Source organism: Ammospiza caudacuta, chromosome 2 (genome assembly GCF_027887145.1).
Source record: "Ammospiza caudacuta isolate bAmmCau1 chromosome 2, bAmmCau1.pri, whole genome shotgun sequence".
Taxonomy (NCBI): domain Eukaryota; kingdom Metazoa; phylum Chordata; class Aves; order Passeriformes; family Passerellidae; genus Ammospiza; species Ammospiza caudacuta.
This window is the reverse complement of record NC_080594.1, coordinates 100,814,837-100,835,420: the sequence shown is the minus strand read 5'-3', so window position 1 is coordinate 100,835,420 and position 20,584 is coordinate 100,814,837. Positions and strand designations below refer to the sequence as shown.

General features: G+C 41.4%; 2 protein-coding genes across 3 annotated transcripts in view; one reads left to right on the top strand and one right to left on the bottom strand.

Moving 5' to 3' along the window:
• The window catches only part of SHROOM2 (shroom family member 2), a 117,940-nt gene extending 108,700 nt beyond the window's left edge, over positions 1-9,240 (bottom strand). For both annotated transcript variants that reach the window (XM_058799913.1, XM_058799914.1), the window contains exon 1: positions 9,022-9,240. In XM_058799913.1, the coding sequence (XP_058655896.1) occupies positions 9,022-9,240 (219 nt within the window). The remainder of the gene's footprint in view (positions 1-9,021) is intronic.
• LOC131572431 (basic salivary proline-rich protein 1-like) lies at positions 9,239-10,258 on the top strand. Its single transcript, XM_058825608.1, has one exon. The coding sequence runs from the start codon at positions 9,239-9,241 to the stop codon at positions 10,256-10,258; it is 1,020 nt and encodes a 339-aa protein (XP_058681591.1).
• The last annotated feature ends 10,326 nt before the right edge of the window (positions 10,259-20,584 follow it).

Genomic DNA, 20,584 nt, shown 5'->3' with positions numbered 1-20,584 from the left:
ACCTGTGCATCACTTCTGAACAAATTTACTGTACTTTCATGCTCCCCATTGACAGATCCCTCCCTCCTTCAGCTATCCAGACTTGACTGCAAGCCCATTACAGAGAGAATATTCTAGGAGGACTGAGGATGAAGAACTTGTTACTCTAAAATTAAAAAGTTTGGCCATTTTAAAAGGCTGTGGATATTTTTGCAATAAGTTTCACATGGATCTTCTTTCATTAAAAAAAAAAACAAAACAACCAAATCCCAACACTCAAAGCACAACTTCTAATGTTCATGCATTTCCATTATTAAAAAAAACTTAGTTTCAGTAGGTTATGCTGCAGTTTCCACAAAATCAAACTGAATTCACCTTCACACATCAGCAAAAGCATTCTTAGACTCTCTACCAAACTGCTCAGAGATGCCTCTCTGCTATTACCAGAACATTCAACATCCAGTTGTTTTAGATTACACAAATGCACAGCTCAAGTCTAGAGTATTTTCTGTACAGTGAGTACAGAAATGATCTAAAACTTATAAACATGATTGACAGAAAGCAAAGAAAAGATCCAATAAAGCCACCTACAATCACAACAGCAAGAAGACTCGTGATCATGATCCATGTTCCTTCTGAAAGGTCACTCAGGCAGAGAAATGACTGCAAGAATGGATGAACCTGCACTGTTACTTGCTATCCAAAGGGATCCAGCCTCAACACTGAAGCAGATTTCCCAACTATGTTACCCATTTCTAGCTTTCAGACACTAAGATTTGTCCCATGCTTTTTTGTACCACCTTGAAAAACAGGCCACTCTACATCTTAAAAAAATCCTCATTATTAAGTACAGTTCTTCAGAAAATCTGTATCTAAGAAATGTGATAATGTGTTTCCTAGCTCATATATCAGTTAATAGATATTTCTAAGCAAGTAAGAGGAATTTAAACATTTCAAAGAACCTAACAATTTAGAAATGGACAGATTTACATGGAGAGAAGGCAGGGCTGGTGGCAGAGGGGAAGTCTTCCTTTCTATAAGGGGTGAGGTAGGAGAAGTACAGGGACAGGATGTGAGGCATTCCCCTCAGTGCCAGTATTACTGAGCTTTTGACTAAACAGCTCAAACCTTTCAGTAGATTTTGGCATTTCATCAGGGTTTGGAGTACTTTGAAATAACCACCTCTTTTCCATCATCAAACACTCAACTCCATCTGTTTCTACTGTAAGAGTCAACCCAAGAATTGTGTACCTGACAAAAGCTATTTGGTTTCTCAAAGCTGCAATTTGCTGCATTTCCAGCATCTACCAGCAAGTTGGCTCTTTCTGTCTGGGGGAGTCCAGCACACCACAAAGACCTTCAGATACACCAGAAGGCCACTAAAAAAAACTCCAAAAAAATTATGTGGCAGATGCCATTCTCTTATCTGCAATAAGAGATCTGTGCTTACCAAAAATGCCCTGAATTATTCAGAGCCCAAACACTAATACTGTATTAATTTATGGAGAGAGGAAGGAAGTTCTCTCCTAAGTTCATAAATGTTGTCCTTGGTAGGTAACAACTCTCCCCTGATCAGCTTGATAAACCAAAAAGAAAAGTTATGCCCAGAAACCATCAGAGAAATAAATTTAAAAAAAAATATTTTAGGTAAAGGCACACACACACTGCTAATGCAGAGACAATCTTGCTCAGTAATATTTCACCCATGGAAGATCCAGGTATGTGCTGAGGCACCAGGGCTTTCCTCAGCTTCTCACACAGCTGACAGCAAGGGGCAGGCATCTCCAGAAAGCAATTCAGAGCACCTAAGTCCTGTCTAATTTAAATACTACAAAATGCTTTTCAAAACTATCCCCTTGCAGTAAACGTTCATCTGAAACCCGGACCAACACCAGCAGAAGTCTGCTGCTTGGCAAAACACACACAGAGGGTACAAACACATTCACAAGTCCATCAAGTTGATTTTTGAAAACTGATTCCAGTTCAAAACTTTGCAGACTATTCCTGTCATGAATGAATTCATTTAAACACAAAACATTCAGTTACTCGTTCCAAAACCCTTACATTCTCTCTTGCTTGTATATGACCATATCTGTGAAGTTAGAAGTAGTACAAAAATGACAACTCCCAATAATTCCCCCCAGAGTAGCGATAATATTCTTGGAGAGGGTATGAGGGCATAAGGAGAGCACAGCATAGTTCCTGCATAACCCTTAAGAAACTAAAAATATTGTGCTACATGAAATTAGACAGCTTCCAAGGTTGTTTCTTACCTTAAAGATAAGCAACCCACCCCAAACACACCCCCCAAAAAAACCCAAATTAAAAGCAAGCCCAAACCCAAAAGTGCAGAATTATTTTAAGTTTTATAGAGAGGCATCAATACCAAATAGGTTCAAAATAAACAGCTGAAAGCAAGTCCTCATAGATTAAATGAGCCATTAGTATAATTGCATTAATTTTTACTTTACCTGTGAAAATCTTCATGTACTGTATCTCTTAAATGCACAGCAAGTAAAAAATCTCCTTAATATCTAGGACCTGTCTCAAACTTCTAGACAAACTGACCCACAGAACTAGATCCATATACATATTAGCTATTCTATGTATAGACTACAAATGCATAGGAAGACTAAATACAAATAGTTTTTCTTAAGAAGAAAGAAGCTCACATATAATAAAATACTGGCTTTGTTACTACCAAACAGTTGTTTCCTCTAATCTATTCACAGCCACGTTTCAATTCCCATTTACCTTATTCTTTCCACATTCCCATACTTTGAACACTCATTAAGCAGGAGAACACACAATGAACCAAGGTCTGCTGATAAAAATAAGCACAGTCTATTGAGTAACTGAGTAAAGCATATGTAGCATATGCATAAACACCACACATACCCACACTGGTTTTCCTCTTAAAAAAGAAACAAAGAAAACCATAAACATGATGGATATCTAGATAATAAATTGCATTACTGCAAAATCTCTGATAACAGCAAGCAACAACTAGAGGTGTCTTGCAGATCTCTTATTTCCACGCCAATGTCTATGATAGCATCCAAAATTCATACTGAAAAGCACACATTAACATATGTATGAACTAACAACCAGAGAAGTTTAAATTGTCCTTTAAATAGACCAAACATTCAGTCAATGCAGCTCTCTCACTCCTATTGCAGTAACTATTCCCACAAAACACACAATTCTTCTGGCCGACTCTACAGACATGAATGATTCTGTTTGTGTTTTCTTTCAAACTAAAAAATCATTATAAACTTGACAGTTTTTGCCCAAGTAGCTGGAAGATGGAAATGCAGAGGAGATAAAAAGCAATTTGGAACCAACCAGTACATCCAAAACTTAGAAGTTCACTTGTTGTAACAAAGTTTTAGTTCTGATTTTAAACAGAGCACTCTGAGTCCTCTGGAAGACTTTGCCCCTGAAATGTAGCGTGAAACGCACAAAGACTGCAATTTCAGTACTGCAGGCTCACACCATTAAACCCCACTCTCACACTGCTTGACTGCTAAACATGTAACTCAACTGACTTGAGACTTCTGAAGTCACAAGCCTTTAAACTATCCTTTCATTTCAACTCCTTACAGCTTTTAGATCACATGTGGCAATATCCAACATAACTTTTAAATGCACCTTTTAAAACTGGTGCTATTTCAACTGTCAAAGCCCTCAAAAAAACAAAACAAATCACCAAAAAAACAAACCCACACAAAAAAACCCACCAAAAAAAAAAAAACCACACACACAAAAAAAAAAAACCAACCAAAAAAACCCAAACCAAAACAAAAAAACCCCAAAACCCTGAAACCAAAAAACCCTGCAAACCCAACCTCCCAATCTTCAGAGTTCCACACCACATATGAGGGTGCTGGGCTCCACCATTCTGCCAGCCAATTACCAGTCACACTAAAGAGGTCATTCACTAGCCATTAAAGCACTAAAATCGAGACCATTCCCTTCATCAACTAGCTTACCAAATTAAAAGCAATAAGATCTTCCTGCATCAAAGCAAGCCAACTCCTCTCTTCCAGTAATAGAAACCTGGGATCTAATAACCAGCCTCCAAGGAAAGCACCACCCAGAACAGTTTCTATAGCATTGAAAAAAAAAGCCCAATTTTTAACATATTCGGCAGAGGGAAAAATATAAATAGCTACATTAGACTATTTCAAGCCTAAAACATTCATTTTAAACACATTTTCTAGTATTTCTCAACTATCAAATTGAGCAACACAAAAAGATCCAACTCAGATCATAAGCCCCTCTTGCAAGACAAGAAGCTGAATAAACGTTCCAAAAGAAACACAGAACATGATCTGATACATTCTTCCATAATTGTTCACTAATACACCTGTTAAAATTCTGACACATACAGGTCAGTAATTCTACTTGGGTTTGATGACCAAAAGAAAATTAACAGAAAACAAAACAGAATGAATAATCCTCCATGTATTATCTTTCTAGAACTGAAGGAAGTGAATGAAATTTGTTGGGATACAGAGACCTAGATTAGAATGCTTTCTTGGCCACAGTACAATGCCTCCTAAGTACTTATAAATCAGCTATTTACACAAATGGCTGCATTTAAGTCGAAGCAGTCAGGAATTTCACAGGATTACTGGTAAATGCTGGTTTTCTGGACATCAAACTTCACAGTCAAGTTTAAGAATTGTTAGTGTCTACAACAGTGCAGCTCACTTCAAACACCTAACTTGGGGAAGAAACTGGTATTTGTGTTTGATTAGGTCCTTTTTTTAAATTAGTTTGTATACAGTATCAATAAAGCTCTTTTACACCCTAAATATTGTTGCAGTATGGTGATGCAAGTAATTGCTTTTAGTTATGTGTTCAAGGCCAAAAAATAAAGAATTATCTAACTAAAACAGTAATCACTTACTACTGACACAAATTAATACAAGTCACATGGAGAAGTCATGCAGCCAGTTAACAGAGAAGCATTTCTTTATAAAATTTAAATGATTGTTAGGTTAAAAAAATACAATTCACACCTAACCACAGACAGAAGCACGTTAGGAAAGTGCAGTGGAATAAAGAAAATAAAAGTTCTGAGTCTGATACTCCTTTTTAAAAGGCAGCACCTCCAGCTGGGGCATGAATTCAGCACTGATTCAGGACACAAGAACTCTATCTACTAAATCAACAACAAACTTCTTGCAACAGTCCAGGTTTCACTTGGAAATCTTGCTGAAATGCCAGCCAAGCTCAGCCTTGATTAGACTGCAATGAGATCATAGCTTGAGGAGCTATAGCTGTAGGCTCTTGTAAAGCTGATACTAAAGAGAAATTAATTTAAATGATACATCAATCTTTCTTGAAATGCATGAACTAGAATGTTCTCATATTTATTAATGTAATATGGATAAAGCTGACTGCAGAACAACTTCAGAGTTCTTAAGGATATTGTTAGCACAGGAAGAGGAACGACTTTCTACCCACCACCCACAATCAATAGTATGATTGACACTGCAAGTTGGGCATCTCAGATAAGAGCACTTTTAAAGTAAAAGTAATCAAGACAATGCAGCTATGGGAGATTTTCAAGAGATTCACTCTTGAGCTCTCTGACTTTTCATTTTCATTATTTCCAATAAGACCTCCCTCTTCAGATGTTGTTTCTCTAAAAAAGAGGAAAATACAAACTGAGGCTCCTGAGACTTCTAATTACTGTCCTCTAAGTTCTCATTTCACCTTTTGTTGAAATATGCATGCTGCCATAAAAAGCAAGTCCTTTCTTTTAAGATGTCAAATTAGGCAAGAACAAGCTGCCTTTGGGCAATTTTTTTGGAATGTTATCACACACACATGCAGAGATCAGAAAAAATGTAAAGCATTTTTTTAAAGGGACCTTAAAAAATAGTGGTATGCAACACAGTGACAATGCTAAAAGACTTTTTTCTTAAATATTAGCAACACCATTTGCACTTGGGTGGGGCAAGCTTTAGACGACCAGCTATGTTTAAAGATCGAGCATGCTGTATCATGCACCATTTTTCTCTGTACCTATTGCTGCAATAACAAAAAGGGCAAGAAAAAAAAAAACTAAAAAAAGTCTTGTGCCTGGCAGGTGAACTTGATACTCTGCCTACCTGGTTCTATTTCTGGACTATTTATCCAAGTCTTGTGTCAGGTACAGGAAGAAAAGCTACTGTGAATGGGGAAAGCTGCCCACCCTGAAAGTGCTGGGCCCACGGCTGGGCACCAGCAGTGTGCCTGAGCACTGACCTCTCCGGGGCAAAGCACTTCCCTCACAGCATCAATCATGGAATGGTTTGGGCTGGAAGGGACCTTTAAAGGTCATCCAGTGCAACCCCGCTGCAATGAGCAGGGACAAAACTCCAGCAGCTGAGCACACACTTACACCCCGGCAAGGCTGAACACATTTTCTCCTCTTTAGCTTGCCTTGCTTTCTCTCATTATTGGCAGTTTAGTGGATCAAAAGACACTGTTGTTTTAATTGACTTAATTTCTAAAATATTCCCAAATAGTAGTTACTGCCAGCATTTGCCCTAGACTCTCCCCATGATAGTAGTAAAAAATTTCCCTTCCTATCAGCAAGTGAAATAGCCACACAATCAGAGAAGTGGAGAAGTGTATTACAGAGAAAGTGCTGAACACCATGTATTTACTCATGAATTTTCAATCACAGTATTTTTTGGTGCTACTTCTCTGGCAGTTGTGCCACATATGCTAAATAAAGTGGCAAATATTTACAAACACAGACTTCTCAGCATTTACATAAAGGTGCAACTTTCTTCAAAGGCTCTCTTGCTTTTGAGACTGTAAAAGCGCAGAGACAAGCAGAATTTTAGAAATCCCCCTTAAGCAGCTGCTATCTGAGACTCCATTCACACCTTGTCACATTCCTCGAAGAGTTGGCAGCTGTCGTCATCCACCTTCACTTCCCCAGAGATGCTCTGGACTGGAGTGAGACAGAGCTTTATGGCCAGCTAAGGCTTAAGCACAGATTCAATCCACAAACCCAGGAGGTTTTCCACAGCTGTCCTGAAGGATTTAGTCCACTGGCTTTTCCTGGGTCTCCCACTGACCAGCCATCAGTCCTCTGAGAAGGAAGGACACGTGCCACAGAGAAAAGCACGGGTGAAATGGCATCTCCTCATCCTGGCAGCCCAATGATCCTCACTCAAGAACAGGGTAACAAGGTCAGAGCTCTCTTCAGCTGAGAGGAGAGAAACCTTACATCTCCTGCAAGGAGGGGCTGCTTTAACCACTCTCTTTTAAATTATTCTTCCCACCACTAGAAGCAGTACAGTAAAAACCAAAACACCGTGATGGGTGGACCAAATCAAGATGGAAAATTTTGCAGATAAAAAATCATAGTCCTAGGCACACAAGTTTCAGTCCCTGGTTTCAAAACTATTTCTATACCACTGTATCCAAGGGCAAACAGAAATATATTCCAAAATTTAATCCTAGGTCTGTACAGACGGACCCAGATTGCTCTTCCACACAGAGCAGCACAGCTGTGTGGCTCCTTAATTATTCTCTTGCAACAGACCCAGTTTAAAAGGTTCCCAGGCACACTCACTTCTCTCCACATACCACAGCCACATCCTCATGCCACAAATACTTATGCATGTTACTTAATGCCTAGGTAACATTATGAATAAGCATCACTGATCAGTCTTTAGATGTAGCATTTATTAGCCATTAGCAGAAAGGTGGAATTATTTGAATTGGAACTTAATAGCTGGTGCACACATAGAAAAATAGCTCTGCTCTCCTTCTCTCAAATGCTCCCAGCTTTGCTGTTCCCTAATTCAGGACAGTGGTAAGCAGCCAACACTCTTGCAGTCATTTTTCAGCCTATACATCTGACACTGACTGTTGTTCCTTGAAAAACAGCACTAGGGAAGTGATCTAGAAACAGATGGTTTGAAAAGTTCTCACTGGGAAAGTTCATAACACAGTTGTTTCAAGGGTGGGAGAAGGGAGCCAACTAGAAAACTCACAACAAAACCAGATGAAAAATAAGATTAGTAAAATTTCTGTTGCGGATAAACCAGGACTTGTTGACCTCTGACACTCTCTGGCACTTTCAAAATGGGAACAGGCAGAGTCCGGAAGACTTGGAGACAAAAGCATGTATATAACTTTCTGACAGATCTTGAGCAAAATGTGCTTTTCTAACGTGACTTTTTTTTCACTACAACATATGGATCTATTTTCATGTGCTTTCACTGTGTAACATGAAAGCTGTCTTAACTTCAAAAACCAACAGTTACTGAGAATGGGGGCTCTTAAGTCAAAACACATCCAGATGAAAAAAATATTCTAAAAAACGTGAAACATTTCTTTAACTTGTGTCCAGTACACTGAGAGTAAAGCTATAAAGGACAAGGGAAAAAAAAAAAAAAAAAAAAAAAAAACACCAATAAAAAAACACAAAAGAGAAAAAAAGAAGGCAACCAGATAGTACATATATACCCAAGCATGTCCCTCTACTCGGCTTCGGTGCATGTATTTGATCACTGTCCACAAGACCTTTTTGTTTAAAGAAGAAGGGACAAACAAAGGCTATCCTAATTACTTAGAATCTGCAAGTGCAACGGCAGCGGATAGAACAGCCTCGGAGCCGCGAGTTTCAGTCTCCATGCCCTCTGCGCCAGGAGCCCGGAGGGAAGGAGGGAGGGACCAGCCCAGCAGAGGGTTTCGGGTCCCCCAGCCAGTTACCAGCGCCACAACGACGGCGCCGGCTCTTCACTGGGGCGTACGAGCGGAGCCGCCACGCTGCCTGCGCCCAGCAACCTGTTGCCCCCAGAGCTGACGGGATAAGCCCCGCACGCTCCGGTGCCGCTCCCCGGGCGCTGGCGGCGGCCGCGGGGCCCAGAGCGGCCCCGGCCGGCGGCACCTGCGCCGAGCGCGCTGCCCCGCGGTACCTGCGCCCCGGGCTGCGGGAGGGCGGCGCGGCCGGGCTGTCACCGCCGCGGGCACGGCAAAATGGAGCCGGCCGGACCCACCTCCCCCCGCCCCGGCGCCGCTCACCTTGGTGATGATGAGGGGCTCCCCGTGCTCCCGTCCGCCCTTCACCGTGAAGCCCCAGGGAGCCCCGCCGGTCAGCTGCACCTCCACCAGCTTGTAGCCCTCAGCTGCCCGCTGCTCCACCATCACCATGACGGGCCCCGGTTCCACCAGCCCGCCGCCGAGCCGAGGGTCGCCGACGGCCAGCCGCTCTCGTCCGCCTCGCAGTCCCACGTCCTCCATGGAGCGCCCGTCGCCGCCGGGGCTGGCTCGCCTCTCCCGGCCGCTCCCCGGTGCGCGCCAGCCGGCGGCTGCCCGCGGAGCCACCTACCCGCCCCGCAGCGCCGGCCGGCCCGGCCCCATCGGCGGCGAGAGAGGGCTGCTCCGCCCGCCCCCTCCCCTTCCTCCTCCCCCGCAGCCCGCGGTATTGTCTCACGCCGAGGCCGGAGCCCGGCGGCGGGGGGGCGGCACCAACTTGCGGCAACTTGGCGGCGGGGCAAAAGCCGCCGAGCAACGCGGGGTGCTGGGAGGAGCGCGGCGGGGAGAGGCGCCCCCGCCTCCCCTTCGCCTCGGAAAGAGGACGAAAGCCGCGTTTCACCAGCGGGGCAGCCGCTCGCCCCTCCCAGAGAGCGGCAGCCCCGCAGCGCGATCCCCCGGCCGAGGAGGAGGAGGGGAGAGAGGGGAGCAGCCCCGGGCCGGCCGCCAGACAAAGACAGCGGCGAGAAGGTCCGTGAGCCCAGAGTCACCCTGGGGCCGGGGCCGTACCCGGGTCACCCCACCACAGCAGGGGCGGCCGCGCCTCCCCTCCGCCCCCGTTCCCAAACAAAAGCGGCGAGCAGGTGGAGGGTGGGGTGAAAGGGCGGCCGGCGGCTGCGGCCGCCCCCCGGGCAGGAACGCCCCGCCTCCGCCGTGCCAGGCGGCGGGGGGCCGGGGCGGGGAGCGCAGAGGGGGCCGGCTCTTGCCGGCTCTTCCCGTCTCGCCGCGGGGTTCGGGGAGGGGAAGCCGGGCAATGCGGGGGGCAGGTCAGGGGCAGCCGCAGCGGGACCGAAGGAAGGAGGAGCTTTCCGCCGGCCCCTCCCGGCCCGCGCTGCCTCCACCACCTGTGGGGCGGGAGGGGCCGCGGGCTCCGGGCCGCGCTCTCCCGGCCGGCCCCTCTAGCGGCAGCCCCGCGGCACCGGCCGGCCCGGCCCGGCCCCGTCCCCTCCCGCCGCCACAACGGACGGGCCGGGCAGCGGCAGGAACCGGCGGGAAACACAGGTGAAGCTTTCAGCGAAGAAATCCAATAGAGAAGAGATTTGGAGTCCCAGATTTTAAAAAAAGTTTGATGGCAGAGTGCGAGGCAGGACTAGAAGTGCTAATCTGAAGGCAAATCTTGAATGGGAAATAAATGCAGGGTTTGGGTTTGCCTGATGCCTTCACTGAGTTAGTGGTGAGGCTGGGAGTGAAGTACTTATTTCTTTGCAATTCTCCCGGTTTAATTGAATCACTTTATAGGAGGTTTCAGTGCCTTAAATCAGGACCAGGCTTGGCCTGGAGTACCAGTGTGCTAACACACAATCCTCCTTGGCATTTCACTGCCAAACAGGCAAACTACTGCTTGATCTAAGATAGAGGGGAAATCTCTATTTTCGTTTGTGAAAGACTAGTGAACCTCAAAGTACTTTTTCATGTGGCGAGCTGTCTCATGGAGGTGCCTGGTTATATGCAGTGGATTTTACTCTTTTGTATGATGATGTAACAGGTCACATAATTTGCATTCTGAAAGTGAATCTTGGGACATTCTGATTATGTGGTTTGTTCCTCTAACTCCTGTTTCAATTGGTTTATTTCTCATAAAACTCTCCTGCCTCAAACAAAACCTTTATTTTTATTTTTTTTCCCCCTACAGTACTTCTAGGATTAGCTACAGGATGTTTCTTCAACACCTAAAGAAAACTTTGGGATCAAAACACCTGAACACCTGAGGTGTCAATCCCAGCAGCAGATTGGAGAACATCTAGAAAAAAGAAAAATATATGATTAGGATGATTGTTGTTCACTTGTGATTAAGGGACAGAAGGAATAGTGGAGGGGGTACTCAAACTCATGCATTCTTTTATGAGAATCCTGCAAAATACAAACCTTATACCAAACCTAGGTAATGCATCAAGTTATTTAAGGTCTCTAATGACTCGCAAATCCTCAGTCAGATTTTTTCTGCAATTATTTTCTGTCATATAGGTAAGCAGAAATTCAAGTAGTTTTCCCCATGTCCTGTCTCCAATTCTTGGAATCTGAAACAGAGTCTTCATTTAATGTTTGTGTAACACATATCAAGTTGTCTTCACAGCAATGTGTACTCAGTAACATATAGCTGGAAGTTTTAAGGAGCTGCAATATGCAATTTGTTTTCTGTAAGTGTGATAATGAAAGGAAGATACAGAATAATTATTTAAACTTTAGTGTATCCCCAAGTAAGCACATTGAAATGAAAATTAAATAGCTCACATTACTAATGTGAAGAGCAAATATTGCTACCAAAAAATGTCTTCTCTGTTTATATCCCCCCTTTTTCAACTGCCAAACATTAATTCTTCATCTTGAACATTTTTTTGTCTATAGAAGTGCAAGATTTACATTACTGTTCTGGCTTTTAGAATAGGTCTTAAAAATTCAGTATTGAAGCATGATGAGGAAATCTGAGCACAGATTTTAAAACTGGAAAATCTAGAACCAGGAACTGGCAGCTATTGAAAACTGTCAAATTCTGCTACTGTAATTACATCAGTGGAAGATGTGGACATGTAGCTCTTGGGACAGCAGTAGCCTAAAGGAGGCATTTTGTTCTACAGAATTTATTCAACCTCCATTCTTTCTGTTGCACATATTAAACAAAGGATTTATTGAGTGGATTCTAAAATATTGCTTTTCATTTGTGTGATAAGAGAACCAATGGTAACTGTATTTGCCTAACAAAAGCCCTGGTGAGCAAAGCTTTCACACTCCTGGTTAAGAGAAACCTCAGTAAAGAAGAAGTTTCTAGCTAATGCTTGCTTAGAACCTGATAGCCTGACACAGTTGTCAAGCAGATCCTCTGTTTGTGGCTGACAGCTCAGAAATCAGACTTCCTTATCTTGAATGACACCTTTTTTGCCTTTTATTCTTTGATGTTATCAATATTACTAAGAGACCACAAAGCAAAGTTCTTTTTACATATGTTTGACCAGCCAAAGCACTAAAGGAAATATTTTTTGTCACATTGGTCAAATTTCTGTCAATTTCTTTTATATCCTTCCTCTCTGTGAAATCTGAAGCTTATTCAGAACTCAGCTGGAGACTTCTACTTTTGTTCTTCTTAAAATATTGTGATAATTTTATTACTTGAATTTCTACAGCTTCTGCCAGTCTTCATAAGGTTTCAAATAGTCATAAAGAACAAAGGATTTATTGAATGGATTCTAAAATATTACTTTTGATTTGTGTGATAAGAGAACCAATGATAACTGTATTTGTCTAACAAAAGCCTCAGTGACCAAATCCTCAGCTTTTTCTCTTGTCAAGTATTTTCTGAGCACACAGAAGTTACCAAGAGAAGGTAGAAATGCAGGATACATCAGGGTGCCATAAATATATCAAAGGCAGTAACAGACCACTTTTTCACACTGAGGACAGAGAATGATGCAGCTATCACCAGCAAGGTATGAAAGGGATCCTTTAGTGTAAAAATATGTGCCAAAGATACATGTATCAAAGATGCTTCACTGTGATACACAAAAGTTACCCAAGAGCCTTCTCCTGCTGTGCCAAAGGAGCAATCAGACTTCTATTAGGAGATGGTTCCCACATCCCCAGACAGTGTGTCTGGGGATGTGGGAAACAAAAAGCTTTCTGCAGTAAACCAGTCTCCTCCCATAGTACTTCATGTCATCCTACTTTGGTACTTGAAGCTTAATTAACAATTTCAAGTGAAATTTTGTTCTACAGAATTTATTCAACCTCCATTCTTTCTGTTGCACATATTAAAACTCTCAGTTCCCTACTTAGTCACTGAGATTATGAAAACTGTGAATAAATTACTTTATGGCAGGATTTTATTTGAACAGGCACAGTAGGATGTTAAAGCACAGCCTGTTTCACCTTTGTCGCTGTACAAAACCTATCTTTTCCTTAAGGCACAGCACCTTGCAGTGAATTGCAGAGGATACCTGCAGGGTGGCTCTAGAATAGGCTGCTTTACTCTCATTCCTGAGGCCATTCATTGTGCTGGACATCACAGTGTCAGGAGGGCTTTGTTTTTTTCCCAGAAGCCAAGAAATTTGAGCGATGTAGAGGCTCCTGACTCAGAGAGTAAAGAACTGAGGTGAGGTAAGCCTTTACAACCTCCCACTTTGTCACCAGCCCTTCCGGAGCTAACCACCAAACATCAACAGGCTGGTGAAGAGACAAAGTGCCTCTGCCTCAGCCATACAAAATCAAAGGCTCATGCCCTGCAGCATGCATAGTACATTGACAATTTAAGTTCAGATGCCAAAAGAGAAAAGCTGATCCATGGTACATATTCTGTGAGAAATACAGGATCATGGAATGGTAAGAAGGGTTCAAAGGAACCTTAAAAGATTATTTAATCCAATGTCCTGTGGGAAGGGACATTTTTCACTAGATCAAGTTGCTTAATGCCCCATCTAACCCAGCCTTGAACACTTCCAATGATGGGGCATCCACAGCTTCTCTGGGCAACCTGTTCCAGTGCCTCACCATCCTCACTGGAAATGATTTCTTTGTAATATCTACTACCTCTTCCCTGCCTGTCCCTTCTGAGTTTACAACAACTGATGGCAGCCCTCCAGTCATGCAATTCATATTCACCACATTTCAGTAATAGTGATTAGACTGTAACTCTCTAGTTGCACAGTGGCTTGCAGCTCTTTCCTGTTTCCAGCTCTAATGTCTTTGAAAATTATCATCACAAAGACCAAAACAACTGAAATAGTGATAAGAAGTTCCTGCAACAGAAGTGGATGGATTTTTTGATCAAGCAGTTCAAGGTTTGTCAAGCTGCTGGCAGTCTGTTGTGGAGTCTGAAAGTCCTGAGAACCTGGAGAAACAGGTTGAGTAGCAGCCCAACAGACAGACATGCTGGCATATCTGGAAACCAGGAGGCTTTCATTTGGAAACCTGCCATGCTGCTTCTGATGGATTCAGCATAATCATGCTCTTCTGCAAAACTTTGATTCCAACAAATTACCCATTTTCCCAGAATGAAAAATACCATGTTGTAAAGTTCCAGCAGGATGTCTCTGATTTAGTCACCTTAAAAGCCTTTCCCAAGTGTGTCTTGTTTCTCCTGTATTGCAAGTAAGGCTTCATCAGCACATAATTAGTGCTGGAGAAAACCTTAGAAGTTCTCAACCTTTCAGATATATATAACTCAAATACTTGATGAACTCTTTATTTCTTTACAATTAAAATAAAATCTGTGTTCTTTATCTAAAGCTTTCTATAAAGGTGAAATTCATACAAGGATACCAGTTCAGATGATGTTCAGATATTTCTGTCTCCCATGATGATTTTGATTCAAACTTTGTTCAGTTCTCTCTTATTCTCACAGCACATGAGCTTTGTACTTCAAAGCAATTTTCTGAGGGTGACAACATGAACTGTGGAAGAAGGCTGAGAACTGAGGCTTTGAATGGCCAAGAGAAAAAAATATTACAATTTGCTACAAATAATATTCTTGACTGAGATCTTGTGACCTATTTGACCTGTAGAGAAGAAAGGGAGATGAGTCTAACACAGACTCCTATAATCCATAGCCTGCTTAAGGATTTATAATTTTCACAACACTGCATGATAAAAAGATTGATAGTCAAAGAAAAGGGCAACTTTTCATTTGGTTGCAGAGTCAGAAGATAGCATACAGCTAGCAAGAGGAGGTGAATAGGTAACCAGTTTTCCCTGGAGATGTAGTTTTCAGCTTGTAGTGAAGTTCAGGCACATGTTAAGTCCTGCCTTGGGCCACATTCCCTCTGGTATCAGTGTATTTGTTCCCTTTCCAGTTCCTACATTATTGCCCTTAACCAAATCATATTATGTCTCAGAGTTCCACTTTACAGAGAAACCAAAGAGCAGAGTGAGAGCACAGAGGCTGAAATACTGGTACGTGACAGTCCTTACTGTTTCATTGTCAGCAGGCTGACTAGGCAGCACTTGGACACAGTTTGGGGGATGATGTGGGCCAGGGACCATTGCTGTGAGGCCCTAAGGATGCCATGCTTTTTTAGTTGTGGAAGAGAGTCCAACAGCATATGCATATATGCACTATATAACTGCATTTGATCAATGTATGTGCATTGCAGCTTCATTAACCTGGGAATTTTTTTTTGCTTCATGAAGTTTCATCATTTCAGTGAAGCATCATTTGTAATATTTATTCTTGCTACCAAGTTTCTGATCATTGTACATTAGGGAGTGCTTTTCATGGTCCATCTTCTTTGATAACACGTGTTACATGATAACATTCTCTGTACAAACTGTACTGTGCTGCTTCCTCTCATGTACCATAAAACACTGACCCATTTTAAATATGTGAGGGATAGTCTCAGAGGCTAACAAGAGTCTTTAATGCATTTAAACTTTGATATCAGAACATGTTATATCTGAATTCTGTACTTGCTGAAGATGGTCAGTGGAGCCAAGATGGTAATGGAAAATGCAAAGGGAGGGTTTCAAATGCTCTTTGTGCAGAGAATGCTCCCAAGGCTTTTAAAAGGTAAGATAAATAGCAAGAGGCTGGAGTATGCATGAGAGCAGACAAAAGCCTTGTAATCTGGTATTTTTCACTTGGACTTTGTCTTCATTTGCTAGCTATTCCCAAACAAACATTTTTCTGCCTATCAGCCATGTATAAATAAATCTCTCAGTGCTTTCTATAAACAGACACAGTTTCTGCATTACAACTGACCTTTCTACCCTCAGCTTGATTACACAGAACATGCACCATGTCCAGGTGAAGGTCATAGGATGCAGAATCTTGTGAGTGTCCATCTAAGCATGCATAAGGCTTGAAGTGCATGTTCTTTTTTTGTTGCAGTGCCATAGGAGTTTGCCCTAAAGCATCAGGTGTGCTCAAGAGGCTGTGGTCAGCAGTGGCAGATGCAGGGTATTGCATGAATGTGGTGATATTAAGGATGATGTAAGGCTGGTTTGGGCATGCCCAGGAGTCCAGGGGGAAGAAGTTCTTTCTGTGCATGCCTCTTCCTCACAGACTGCTTTTTACTGAAGGTATAGGTGTGCTCTCCTCTCAGTTCTGCTAGCAGAACTGTTAGCAGTTGATAGGATATTTGAGGGAATCCTTTTGAATCATATACATGAGTAAAAATGGAACATTCAGATTAGCTTTCCCTGGCTGGTGTTTGGCTTAGAAAGGATGAGGCTGTAGAAGGTACTGCTTCTTTAGCCTGAATTTTGTGTAAAGCAGACTCATGGCAATGGAGCATTGTTAATAAAGTCCTGAGGAAACAGCTTTGGGGTGGGGGTATATTGCCCATCTTCTTTGTTAACATAGATCCTGTCAGAACCTCAAAATTTAATTTCTTTTGAAGATCTGAATTTGTGGAATATTAAAGGTATGTAGAGGATTGCTCTCAGAACACTGCTTTTCTGAAGCTGTTTTAGGACCAATCAATTTATTGAAATTGTCCTCACAGGAAACTGACTAATAGAAGTAGCTGATGTGGCCAAGCTGTAATAGAAAAGTATAATGTAGCTATATTGCTCACCTAAATATATATCCAGTAAAATACATTGGATGCTCATTACTTTTTCCACCCTGGACTGTGAAGTCCACCTCTGACAATGAAGTTGTGATCTTTAGTCCTGAAGAGTAGAAAAGTCAAAAGAGTGGATCACAAATCCTTTCTGCACTACAATGTTTCTGCTGCTATTACTGCATTTCCTCTGGATTCTCTGAGCAAGCTAAGCTGTGGTTTTTAGCTATCTGCTCATTTCCGAGACTTCGAGACAACAGTTTGTGGAATAGAAGGTGGAAACTTTCCTTCACCCAGGATGCTGCAGGTCTGACTGCTGGCCATGCAACCACTGCAGAGTTAAAATCCTGGTGAAGCTCATAGGGTTTCCAAGAGGAACATTGTCTGGTGTCTGTGGTCTGGACCTGGACTGTACACTTTGTCTGATTTCTCTTCAGTTACACTTTTTTACAGCGTCCAACAAGACCATCTAATTGGCTATGGTACACTGAGATTTTTATCAATTCAATAGAGCCTTGGAGAGTTCTTGCACTGTAAGAGCAATGAAGTTAGTGCTGAAGTATATTTTGATTAGATTACATAGACTGGTCTGAGGACACAGGTTTTATAAGAGAAGTTTTTGGTGCTAATGGGCTTTGAAAATATAACTGCTGGATGGTGGGAGATGTAATCTAACAAGATCCAACCATCTAGCAATTTTATCAAGGATATAAGAGTGTCCTACCTAATTTGTCCTGAGGGAAATTATTCTTCCTTTGGAAGACACTGAGGACAGGATAGGCATTCAACTTTTGTAGGTCGGGGTACATGCCTACAAACATTACTATCCAATTTTCAGTATCACAGTGTGTGAGAGATAATATTCTTTCTTTTCACAGTCTTCTTCATCAACCAGTTTCTATTCAAACTGTGTCTTGTGGTGTGCATAGGTGTGGGACAAGGTCTCTTTATTACACATTTGCTGAAACTGGGATATTTTTGTTCTGTGAAAGAGTGTAACAATGACAGTGACTAAGGGTGGAATTAGTTGATAAATTAGGCTGGCCCCAAAAATCCATCTCAATGCAAGTTCAAAGACTGTAATATTCTCAGCATTGGCCTAGAGAATAGGGGATTTTTTTTTTCTTCTAATCTCTAAGCAAAAATAGTTTTCTTCAGTTTTATGGACACATTTTTCTACTCAGTTATTTTGTACTTCATCTGTATAAATCTTGTTTACTAGTTTAAATACATTAGAGGTACAGTTTAAAAAACTAATTTGTGTATGTTTCTTCACAAAAGCCAGATAAGATAACATTTCCCTGGAGAAGGTACGTTGTAAATCAATAAAATACAAGTAACTTGATTGCACCAGTCAAATACACACAGTTATTTAGATGCTCAAGTACACACTCATTTGATATGTTTATGTTTTTATTCTTTGAGAAAACAAAAAGAACTCAACTATTATTACTTTTATGCAAATGAGATACATTTATCCTCAGCCTTTGAAATTAATATTCACCATCCTTAAAAGTAAATTGTTATTTTACAATTCTATAATTGTATTTAAAAGACAGAGGGAAAGAAAATGATTTCTGTTTTTCTTTCAGTAGTTTTTAATGGAGGCAGTAGCTGTTATAATCTGTTATAAAATGTTACACCTTGAGTATCACTATTGTTCCAAGAGCCCTAATTTTACAGACAACTAGGAATAGCAATAATGGAGTGTGAATTTCTCCATTCATTTCAGTTATGCATTAAATTAAAGGTTTAAAATTACCTTTTAAAAACTAGTACAGCTAATTATGGGACAAACATGTCTCACAGTTTTTTCCAAATTAAATCTAATTGCAGGAGGTCTGGGTAGATAAAATAAAGAATGGTGCTAAAGCATGTGAAAGATTTGTATAAGGAACATTTTGCAGGATCTGTTGCAGATATCATAACTGCATCCATTAAGCTTGAAGACAGACCCAGCTTTCTTCAGTATGGGAAATGTTATGTCAGGTAATGTGTAAAAGACTATGAGATCCTGAACTTTGATGAAGTATAGCTTTTACATTTGTGAGGTGGCTAAGATCTTCACTGGGACCTGTCAGGCAGTGGTGCATTGAACTGTACACATAAACAAAACCAAACTATTCTGTGTCTCTATATCCACAAATTTCCTTTTCCTTTGTAAACCAGTGCTATAGTCCCAGACTTAATTAAAGCAGTGATTAAAGTATGTGCAGCTGCACACTCAAACATAAGCCATACCCACACTCCTTAACAACAGAAGTGCATGCCTGTCATATTTTTGTAAACCGGTTGCTTTCCCTTCGAAGAAGGCAAGCCAGTGTTTCATCTTAGCTGGTCACAGACTGGGATGAAAGGTTGTGTTCTGGGTCCAAGAAGAGAGTGAGTAGGTATTTCTAAAAGTATGGAGCACATAGCTGTTTTCAAAGGAACACAGTATTGTTCTCATCCTTAAGCGCACTGTTGCCAATGTCCAAAATCGTGACTGGAATTTTCAGTGCTATGCAGTGTTGTGCAATGTTGTACTTGTGCTGTGAGTGTGATTGATTGCTGTTTGCAATGCCAGGAGGGGTTTATTTTTAGTATTTCTTGTATGTGTGCTAATGGTTGTCTCCAAGCTACATCATTTGCTTAGCTGAGATCCTGTCTTGGTACAGAAATGAGACATACCATGTCTACCTTCCTCATACACAGGCAGAAGTGAGAATTGTGTCAATAACTTCAGAGAGTAGGGAATTAGGACCTGTAGAACGATGTAAGTTTTGTAGAATACTAAATAAAGATCCTTAACAAGACAAAATAAGTATTCTCTTATTTGTTTCACTACTTTTTCTGCTTCCTTGCCTTTGTCCCCAGCTTTTATCTTCTTATTTTCATAATCACAAGAAGCCAAATTAATCTTGAGTATAAGACTGCCAAACCAGTTTTGAATTTCTTTGACTGTTCTAGCTCTCTATACATTGAGCCCAGCAATGAAAACCAGAGACTAAGATCAGCCTCAAATGTTGGCGTATTTTAGACACCTCTACTTCTATCACGGTAAGTATCAGTTCATTCATGGGTCACTTAATTTTCCTTTTTGCATTAGGTATCCTACAGGTCATGTGCTTTGCTTCCAATAAAAACCACGTACTCCCTCTGAAGAAACTATGAAATCAAGTCCTGAGAAATTACAGGAGGGAAGGAACCCAGGAGAAGAGGTTAAAAACCAATGCTCCACTCAGAGGAATAAAGCAATAAAAGGAGTGGGCACAGCTGGCAAAACTGTGGCAAGAATAGAAGGGACATATAAAAAAATTAATCTCCAGAGTACAGGAGTACAATTGAGTAATGAAAGTAGTTTCAAAGTGGCTGGAAAAAAAAGGGAGAGAGAAGTTAAAATAATAAAATTGTAAATCCACATGGACAGAGTAGAAGATCACAGTCAAGATCAATGAAAACAAACAATAAGCAGAAAAAGCAAAATACACAAACATTCCTATCTGTAAGCCAGAACAAACTCAAACAAAATCAGGATAATGACTTGACATGCTTTTTAAATTTTTGAAAGAAAGAAAATGGCTACAGAAATAGCGAAGGGAACAATTTTAGAAACTGATATTGGGAATGAAAGTCTTTTATTAAACAGTTTCTCTCTAATATTTCAAAGCTTTTCTCTTCTAAGTATAAGCCAAGCAATATAAATTTTCCTTCAAATTAGAGCAAATTTTTTTTTTTCATGTATATGTCTTTGAGTTGTATATGTAGCATACGATGGCTTAATTTTAACAAATAATCTGTGGATGTTAATTCCTTAGTTCTTTAGAAGCCAGGGAGGTTTCAGTGCAGTATCTTGACAGAAA